General features: G+C 47.7%; 1 protein-coding gene across 1 annotated transcript; it reads right to left on the reverse strand.

The window, feature by feature from the left end:
• Window positions 1-277: 277 nt before the first annotated feature.
• On the reverse strand, window positions 278-10,579 carry LOC131264941 (uncharacterized). Its single transcript, XM_058267203.1, has 10 exons — window positions 10,517-10,579; window positions 10,289-10,372; window positions 9,361-9,433; window positions 7,612-8,027; window positions 7,357-7,542; window positions 3,444-7,281; window positions 3,162-3,368; window positions 1,218-2,361; window positions 759-1,138; window positions 278-682 (listed from the first exon to the last, which is right to left on the reverse strand). Exons 1-10 carry the CDS (start codon window positions 10,577-10,579, stop codon window positions 432-434), a joined length of 6,642 nt encoding a protein of 2,213 aa, XP_058123186.1. The 3' UTR covers window positions 278-431.
• Window positions 10,580-10,846: the final 267 nt, after the last annotated feature.

Genomic DNA, 10,846 nt, shown 5'->3' on the forward strand with positions numbered 1-10,846 from the left:
TTGAATTTTGGGGATTATTCAAATTGCTTTGTGAGGAAAAATAATGTGAGGGATTGAAATGAATGCATTTTTTCAACGAGCTTGGTTACTTTGATGGGCATGCCGAAACGAAAGTCTAGGTAGCGTTCAGCTACTTGATGGGCTGAGGTCAAATGTACTGACACTTTATGACTATCTGCACGATTTGTACACGATCTCCACAAGTTATGATGTTAATTCTTAATGAGTCATGTTACAGTCTTTTTCTACCCATGTTGAACCCATAAGTAGAGTAACCAGCAAGAGTAGTTTATTAAAAATAATTTTATGAATAAAGTTTGTTACAGGACAATTTGTTAAAATCTATCGTTCACTGAGAAGACCGGTTTTTGTTTTCTTTTTCAACTTAAACATTTTTGCATAAGTTTTAAGAAACATTCCCGAAACCCCTTTCATAATCGTTCCTCATATATCGCATCATCGCCACCACCATCGTCGTCATCGTTGTCTTCGTTGTCGCTGTGGTGTTCCTGAACCTCTATCCTTTCGACAACCTCGTTAAATTTCACATTTTTCGGCTCCGAACTAGGAATCGCTGATCCGAAAGTGTCACTAGACGATGCGCCGTACTCATCCTCTTCCTCTAGCCGGTCGGTCAAGGTACGCGCTAGCCGATGTGGCTCGCCATGGTCGTCCACGGATTCTGCATGGGTGGATGGGAAAACGTGTAATGAGTGACCCGTAAAAGAAGTCCTATTGGTAGCGCCGAGGCTCGTTACCTTGCATGGTTATACCGGCAATGTTGATCGATATTTTCCGATCTTGTCCCTGAACCTCCTCCAGGATGGTTGGTTCCTGTTCCCTTTTCGCCGGTGGCGTCGAAGGGGGGCTGGGATCGAAATCATTTTCCAGCTGTTCGACGTCGGATGGATCACTGTTTGCGTTCTTCGACAGTGGACGCACGTAGCGCACGTATAGCACACTGCCGATAGCCAGACTGATTGCGAATAGCGCTCCTAGTACGGAGGTGGACGCAATCAGACCGACGTTGCTACCCGATAAACCGTCCGCACAATAGTTTGGATCCGTGGAGCATACGGCCTCACCGAAAGAAACTATTGCCGTGTCGTCAATACTTGGGACTGCCCGCCGAATGCCGCTGCAATCGGAAACAATGAAAAGGTGGTTATTTCAAAAAGGTTAACAATAGCAGATGTTCAAGATTTGATGATCCATACCTTCGAATAGAGTCTGTATCCATCGGTTGGTTGTTATTGTCAAAGGCGTATACCACCAATCGCAAAGGCCTCCTGGACTCCAGGGCTTGTCGAGCACTTCTCCTCTCGGTTTGACTAGGCTCACTCGAAGGAACGTACGCCTGGTGCAATAGTTGAACCTTAAAGTTATCCTGCCGGTTGATTTGATCAACCAAGTCCTGCCACGTGGTTCCTCCGATCAACGTGTATGAGACGATGGCAATTTGATCACTCGCTAACCGATGGACGACCATCGGAAGTCTCGTGCTACGCCCATCGCTGGCACCATCACGATCTGTCGCGATCGCCACGATCTCCACCTCGTTTGTTTCGCGCAAAGCGTCGCTAGTTGGGTAAACTAGGCCCTCCTCCGGATCGACTACAAAGTGTCCAGCCGAATCGACCAAACTGTACCGGATTTTGGCATTCAGCCCTTCGTCAACGTCCGTCGCCTGTATTCGGGTTAACTGTGCCAGCATCAACCTGGTGGCCAACGAGGGCTCCGGGTAGCCGAGATGTATCGTGCCACCTGATGCATCCGGTGGCTGCACGAACACCGGATCGTTATCGTTAATATCGTCCACGATGATGCTGATGACCGTTAGGTCTGGCGCATAGTTGATCGACTCCGTCTCAACGAGGGACCGCTTAACGAGTGATCGTGTCGCCGTTTGTTGCCGCTCGGTGTCACACCGAAGTTGCAACTGGAGACGGAATTGAGGCACCATCATATCGCCAAATAGTTCGCGATTCTCCCGATCGAAACTTCGCGAAGCGAGCCAATTCGTCTCGGTGTCGATGTAGAAATAGGGTTGTAGTACGCCGGTTGGATGCTCGCTCAGCAGCTCGTAGGTACAGGCCGTGTCTAGCTGGGTCGGGAAGATGGTCGTGTGTGCTCGCTCCTCGTCGAGATGCTGCACATAAAGGGACTGATCCACCGTTACCTGTTTGTCGCCCTCCGTGCATTCGTACGCATTGAGAACGTTTAAGAGCACGCTTGCTGAGGACTGTTTCCTAGCAACGGTGTTCGTCGCATGCACGAGAAAGCTGTACACGTTTGGTACGATTGGCTGCAGCAAGGACAGTGTTCCCTCGGGAGTTATCGAAATAAAAGTTTTGAGATATTCTGAAAAACAAGCAACACAAAGATAAGGCATGTATTTGAAAAAGGTATGGACAATTATTAAATACCCAAGCCTTGAACGTGTAGTAGATGAATTTACTTTACCATCTGAAATACAGTAGACCCCCGATTATCCACAGCAATGTGTGCCACGGTTACCATGAATAATCCGTAAATAGTTTAAAGAACTTGTTCAAACATGCATATTATAAAAACTGAGTATTCAAGAGTCAGTTTAAAGTGAAAACATAGCTAGAACATTTTAGTAAATACAATTTTTCCTCTATAATTTTCTAGAGGCTCACGATAGCCTAGTGGTTGCACCGGTTAAAAAATATACCTCCGAGTTCAGAGGCGCTCTCTTGATGGCGTAGGTTCGAAACCCAACCGAGACCGGAACCCCCCTTGTACGAGAGGACTGATTATCCACGTACGCGAAGAGAAAAAGTCTGGTAAGCCCATTTAGGGTAGAAATGACCAACGATGGTCGATACGCCAAACAAGAAGGACCCCACTATTTTGGCCATTTTGCTCCACAATTTTAAACATTCACGCGACAAAAAGTTTTATTATTTTTTGGCAGTAGAAGAGAGAGTAGAAGACCGATCTGTAAAGATTTTGATTATTTTTCTCGAATGGATTTCCGGAAACAAAAGTGTTCCACTTAAGGAGATCATAATGCCTCACAATACCTAACATTTAAAAATAGGTAATTCTATTTAAAAGGCCATCTTTCCCACAAGAAAAGTGTAGTTTGTGAGGGCCTCAGAAAGTTACGGGCAAGCTCAGAAAGTTACACCTACCGTCCGTAATCTCCAATTGGTGCTCTACGATAGCCGATGGGTCCTTTGCTGTAGCCGTCACTGACCCGATGGGGCCACGGGTATCTCGCCGAAGCTGGTACCGGAAGTTTCCGTATGGAAATACGGGGACATCGTCCTCAACACCGCCTGTTGTACAGTTGTAGCAACTGGTGCAATCCACTATCGGTGGCAGAGGAACGCACGGTGCTGTAGGAGAATATTACAATCAGGCTCTAATATTGACACTCTAAAGGTTTCTGATTCTATTCCACTTGAACTTACTTCCCTCCGGAACGGTTAGTAGTACCGAACAGGTGCCTTTTACATCGTCATTGATACGGGCTTCTAGTGCAACATGCACCACCTGAAGCCCTCGGAAATCATCCAACGTTAGAGCGCGAGTCAGTGCCATCTCCACACGTCGTTCGCTTTGCTCGACGGCTAAAAAGTCCACGTTTGTTTCAACTGCAGTGATTAAGGTACCGAACGTAAAGCTGCCCTCCGTTAATTCTACTACATCGACGAGGCTTAAGCGGAGATCTCCATCGAACGCTCCATAGTAAACGGGCTTTGTGAATAAGGGCGTCGGTAGCTTCCGGTTTACGATAACACTAGCTTCCACGGTGCCACTGTTGGGGTTCTTCAGGGTAACACTAAACTGGAACAAAGTTCTTGAACCTAATTGTGCTGCTGTGACGGTATCTTTCAATCTGAACTTGAACAGATCATCGTTTAACGATCCATCGAACAGTAAATAGTCGTCGCCTGCTAGATTCCACTGCAAACCTGGCTCTGTACTTCCGGACACAATCTTCAGCTCGGATCCATCGATGAAGATTACCTCGAGCGATCCACCCTCGAGGTGGCCATGGACCGCGGCCTGTGCAAATTGTGGCTGCTGGATTTGCTCGATGTCGATCAGAACAAACGCGGTTGCAGTGTCACTACCGGGATTGGTTGCCTGGATGTACACACTAAGGTATCCTCCGGGTCCGGTGGAAGTCAATTCGGACCAGTCCAGGGAACCGACAAGCGTCATCTCGATCCGGGCTCCCGTGCGCGTAAGGGTGAAATACTTAGCATCAGCGCCGCCGATACCCACTTCGGTATTGTCAGTGTATGTACCCACACTCAGCTGGATTGTCTCTTCGAGCCGAAGCTCCTGGGTGCCCTCGGTGATAGCGCCCGAGTACAGCAGCTTACCGAAGGTCGGACTGATGATATCATCCAGCTTTATGGTGATCACTACCGTCGCCGTGTCGACGGCACTGTACTGGTTGTTGATGTTGATGTTGAAGCTTAGAAGATCGCGCCCCTCGATGCTCGACGCATCTACGGCTTCTTTCAGCGATACCTTCAGCTTGTTTCCATCGACCAGCGCCACATCAAACAGCGCTGCGTCATCCTCGGAGGAGGTCACGTACTGAAACGTCTCCATCATAGTGTCCGCTTTGACGGTAATCGTTTCCGCGGCCGAAAAGATCACCTCCTTGGTGCCCTGCTGAAGCGATCCGCGGTAGATCGATTTCGTAAAGGCCGGCGTAATGGTGGGTTGGTTTTCTACCTCCACCAACAGCGTACACTCAGCCGCTTGTGCACCGGGTGTGACCGCCTGTAGGACGAGTTTGAAGTACAGGTGTGACCGAACCTGATCCCATCGAACTTCCGATCGCAACCGGACTGTGGCCGTTCTGAGGTCTTCCGTCACTGCAACCTCGAAAAAATCGGCCGGTGAGCTGGATACGATCGTGAAGATCGTCGCAGCTGTTACCGTGTCCGGTTCCCAAGCGATCGGTGCATCACCAAAGTTCACCAGTGTTTGCCCTTCGACAATTTTTCCCTGAAACGATGATTGCGTGAAGGAAGGTTGTGGTTCGCGGTTTATTTTAACCGAGCATGAGGTTACGGCCGGCTTGTTACTCCTGGGGTTGGTGGCTACCACGGCGAAGCTAAGGTCCGATCGGGTCTTTAGCTGCTCGACGGTCACTTCGTCTCGAAGGAAGAACCCAAGGGTTTGATCGGTCGATGATACTACATAGCGAACCAGTGCACTGTCCACCCCTTGTATGTTATACGTAGTGCCGGTGCTGATCGTTTCCGACCTGAGCATTATATTGCGATCGAATACGATCTCTTTGGCACCCTGTTGAACCTCGCCGGTGTAGAAGAACTGCGTGAACTCCGGATCTACGGCGCGATCAATGTCGATGACGATGGTGGCGAACCCGGATGCCATGGCTGGATTAGTACACTCCAGTATAAACTCGAAACGATCGAGCCCATTTACCGTTGCTTGGTCCAGTTCCTTGAGCAGTCGGATCGTGACTACTCCCTGCTGCTGGAGTGTGACCCCAAATAGGTCCGAGTTGCTATTTTGGATCGAAATGGTTGCCGTGTTCAGGTACGTACCCGGCTCAAGCACGATCGTTTCGAATGGAACCAGCTGCAGCTCGCTGTTAACCCGCGATTTGTAGAGAGGTTTTTCAAACTTTGGAATTTTTACCAGTGGTCGCTTAATGTAGACGACAACGGGTACGATCGCATCGCTGGCGGCGAGTTGTTTTGTTGCCTTCAGGCTAAACTGAAACATATCACGACTCTCGAACTCACTGTCCGTTAAGGCAGCTCGCAGCTTTACCGATACACCGTCCGTGGTGGTGGAATCGAGCAAGAAGTACGCAGCATCGGTTCCGTCCAACGAGTACTGCACCGTTTCGTCCAGCGTTTCGGACGTGAGCTTCGCAGTTATCGACTCGACAAGTAGTTTCGAATCGTCGATCACTCCTTCGTAGATCAGCCGTTCGAAGGCGGGTGGTGTAACCCGCACAACATCGACGGTGATGACACAGTAGACTGCTTCGGAGTTGGGATTTTTAGCCTCCACCGTCAGCGGAATGCGATCAATTCCACGCAACGATTCGCTCGTCACATTTCCACGCAGAAACACCTGGAACACATTGGGCGGAAAGAACTCCTGGATGGCGAAAAACCCTAGTGCGTCGGTTAGCTTGATTTCGGTGCTGGTGGAAAATGAAGTCACCGCGAGCTCCACGTTCGGTACGCGCAGTTCGAGCGTTTTCTCCAACAGCTGACCCTCGAGATAGGGTTTGGAGAACTTTGGCAGCACGATCGCTGCCCGAACCACCCTCATAACGATTACGGCGTGTGCTGCGTCGACGTCTCCCAGCTTCCCGGTAACGGTCACCAGTAGGTAGCTTTTATCCGCCAGCTTTTCAGGTGTGATCCCATTTGGAACGATACTGATCGTACCGGTAGTGGGGCTCGCGGTAATGCTGAATAGGTCCACGTCACCTGTGTAGCTGAAGGTTAGGCCGCTAACCAGGCTGTCGGAGGAAATCTTTACCGTCGGCACACTCACAACTCCCGCTTCCGTTACGGTACCCTCGTACACCGGTTGCTCAAACTGTGGAACCTGCAGGTTCGTTTTCGCAACCGATAGCACCAAAAGTGTCTCCCCAACATCGACGGAGGCTTTCTCCGCCTGTATGCCGACTAGGAAGAAATATTTCTCTTTCACTACCGCATCGGTGAGCAGTGCGGATCGGGTGATGGACACCTGGTTGTTGGTCAGCGTTGCCGCAAAATACTTTGCATCGTCCCCGGTCAACTGGACGGTTACAGTACCGACGCCAGCGGAAGGTATTAGTCTGATGGCGGCATCGAGGGAAATGACACGCTCGGTAGAGATGCTACCTGTGTATAACGTCTGTTCAAATGCCAGATCGCTTGCTACATCCACCACCAGAGCCGTCCGACCGATACTATCCGTACCGGTGCGTGTCGCCGAAACCGTGACACTAAGAATCGTTTTCGTTTTATCGACTTGTGTCCCAGATCGGAGGGTTAGGGTGGCGCTGCCACGATCAGCCGTCGGGGTGACGGTGAAATATGTGCTATCGTCGCCGGACAGCAGATACTGTACCGTGGTGTCGTACGACCCCGCCACTAGGTTCACGCGAATCGGTTCGAATGTGTTCCCGAGTTTGTAGCTTATTTTGTACAGACTTTGTTCGAACTCCGGGGGAGTTATGTATACGATCACTGGGTCGCCGCTTATGGTGAGTCTCGCCTGGGATTTTCTTGGTGGGTTCCATTCATCCTGTGTGTATGTGTGTGTGTGATATTGCGATAAATAAACTGGAAAACATGGTCGATCCATTCCTTTCCTACTCACCTCAGCATAGATTTGCAGGGAAATTGGCTGAATTTTGGTTAACGTCTGTTTCGTTATAAGGTTCCCAATGAACTCCGTGCGGGAAGATCCACGGGACGAACTCACGGTAAAGTAGTCGTTTTCATCGATGGAAAATGTTACCGTGTTCTTCGTAATATCGTAATCGTTCGCTACTATTCCTTTGCCCTAGGAGAAAAAAACAAGATATTCTTAAATGTATTTCACTATCAACGAAAGATATTTCGACTGCTTTACATCGTCCACAAACTGGATTAGATTGAAGTCTCTCGGTAACGGCAGCGGCACTTTAATATCGTACACCTCCCGGCTGAACAGTGGGTCGTAGTTGTTCTCCTCCAAGATATTCTGCCGGTAGGTCATTTCGCGCACCGTGCCGGACTGGCAGTTGAAGACGACCACGTTGAAAAACACCAGCTTTTCGTCCAGCTTCTCGAAGTTGGCGAACTGGTCGCTGGTCGTCAGCGTCAGCTTGTTGTTCTCCAGCCTTGCCACGATGTACACCGGCAGGCCGGTGTCGGTTGGGCGGACGCTCACGGACCGCACGTTGGTCACGTCATGCTCGGCAAGCTTGTAGTTGGCCCCGACGGTGGTCGATATCTCCGGTCCGATGTCGAATTGACCGGCGAAGGATAGCGTTGGCGAACTACAGTCTGTATTTGAATTGGTGTGTTGTCAAGCAGGATGGATGTGAGTTTCACATATCTCGGTTAATCAAAGTAAACATTGTTGTAAAAATATACAAAGGAAAGATCAGGGATGTTGATTCAGAATTCATTATATTCAGAGTAGGCGAAACAATTTAAATGGCTCAAAGTCTCTACATGCATCTCCAAAATCTTACATTCTTGTTCAAGAATAGCGCAATTCTAGAACAAATCAACTATGCCTTAAAAACTCCCAAACCATAGTTTAAAACAGATTTTGTTGGTGGTTTTTCATATTGTCACGTGAGAAATATTTGAACCAATACTTCTATCATAAGGCGTGCACATGTTTCGTTCATTATTTATTGACAGAAGATTTAAAAAAGAAGATAATTAGAACAAAAATTAACTTTAAACGGAAATTTAAAACGTCTGCAATCAATTTTTATGAAACATCACCAACAATTTGAGGTGTATCTTTTAAACTGTAAACTTTATATTGTACCAGTTTCATGCGGGGGCGTGCGTCAGCATGTGATGGTTGAAGATATTGTCTCAAAATATCGTTTGTACAGTCCATTTACCATGGTTTATGGCAACTGTTTTTGTTCGCGATAAGGGGTACGAAAAGCTTTTAGCATCATATGGTGCCATTGTTTCATATGTACATTTCTTCTTTTCCGAGGCGGTTGCAAAATGGTAAAAAACACTAATTTGTCTAATGTAACCGATACCCAAATTGGCGTTGAGTTGGAGAAAAGGAAGCATTAGAAAAAGTATTGAATTTCCATGAAAGCCATTAACAGTTATCGCAATTGCGCGGTCCAGATCTCCAAAAACAATATTGCTCCAGATAACGCAATCAAAAAACCCCAATCTTTTGTTTACTGTTAATCTGATAATGAACTCCTGTCCATCTTAGTCTCCCCCCCCCTCTCCTTCTCCAAAACGTGCTAGACAGATCGACAAAACGGCTATTGCACAACTGATTAAAAACGCACACCAAAAACAACAACATTAAAGAATTTTCCAATTAGTTTAACAAGATTCGCTAACGGAGGAGGAAAATAATAAACGCCGGTAGATAGAGTTTGACACAGTTGACGGGCGAGCGATTCAAACGGTGCTCCCCCTTTTTTTTGGGAATGTGACATTGGCGCTTTGGATGCCCTCTTGCGCATGCCGATGATGACGGACTGTCGATGCTGTGCAATTCAATCCATCAAAAAATCGGCATTCGCTTTCTACTGCGCCGCGTCCGCTGCCCTAATGGGTTGTTTTAACAACCAATCGACAAATGGACGATGACTGTATCTTCCGCTCCGATAACATCTCGCACGTTCGTCAGGCCGGGGGGCGCTTTCGCTCCTTTGTTGTCCAGCTGACGGTGTCTGGTGGCCAGTTCGAGGAGTCTTTGATATCGTGCGGTCGAAATCGCGATTTCGACCGTGTCAGAGGCACTTTACTACAACTCTTGAGTCACTTCTAACAAGCGCACACCGAACTACCGCACAGAACTATGTTTTGTGTTCCACAAATGGTTTCTCACCTTGAGCATTTGCCCCCGGACACACTAAACACGCAGTACTGGCTACGATGAGCCACCACTGGAGGACACTGTATTTGTTTTGTATCATTTCACTGCATGATCGCATTGCACGTGCACTGTCCACCGAATCCACACCAGGCACGTCCACCGTTCCCTGCACTGTATTCCTGTCGCTCGTGGGCGTAAGGTGAGCCTTTTATCCGGCGTTCCACAGTTACTACCGGGCCAAAGACCATCCGGCGAAGCAGCTCACTCGCGACTAACCGACGAAAGCGAGGCGGAACTTCATGGACACCCCACACACTAGGTGTGCGATAGCCTATATCGAGAGGGTATCTCGTCAATTGATTTTGTTATCAGATAAATTGAAATCAGATAGCAATAAGTATTAGAAAAAAGACCGAACAGATGGACGGGCAATACAATCTGCAATCGTCGTTTGATCGGTAGTCCCCGGCCATATCGCCATTACTCGACCAGCGAAGAGGATGTGACGATGCGAATGCGTTTGGTCGATATCTTGTTCCTGTTGTGCTCCTCGAAGGGTAGGGATTGGGGAATTATCAGCCGGTCTTTATTAGTACAATAAGCGTGTGTCTTGGGGTGAAACAGTACGTTTAGGACCGTTTTTTTGACGATATTTGACGTTCAATATCACTGTACCTTTTTTGGTGAGAAGAAATGTGTAAATTAATTACTTTAGAGTATGACTACTTACATATTTTACTAGTGCTACGGTGTCACATGCGACCTTTAAGTTAATGTAGGTCGTCTCCCGGAACTCGTACATCTTCTTCACGATCTGAAAGAAGGTGAAAATTTAATCAGCGGTTTCGTTCCCCTATTGCAAAATTATCTCCGATAGCTAGAGATATAAAAATGTATGTTATAAATAATTTCGCTGTGCTCGAAAACGTGATTCATACAACCAATGTACTACACTTACCTTTACAGTTACGACTTGTAATTCAGTCATGAATCCCTTGCGGAAAGAATCAGACTCATTCATTCAGTTTAAGGAATTCGAGCTCGAACGAGATCTGGCTACCCAGCAGGGGCGCAAAAACTTTCGGACATTTTCTTCCGGTACTTCAAACGAGACACAAACGATTCCGATCAACCCAATATTTTAATTTATCTGAATCATTTCCCAAACGGCTAAACTATTTAAACGATCCGGCGCTCTGCTTGCTTGCTTGCCCTAGGGTTTTAATGTTAAATGTTTATCGTTTTTCGTACTTGAGCTTCGTTTTCATGCTTCTCTGTAATATCGTTT

This window comes from Anopheles coustani, chromosome 2, assembly GCF_943734705.1.
Source record: "Anopheles coustani chromosome 2, idAnoCousDA_361_x.2, whole genome shotgun sequence".
In the NCBI taxonomy this organism is placed as follows: Eukaryota; Metazoa; Arthropoda; class Insecta; order Diptera; family Culicidae; genus Anopheles; species Anopheles coustani.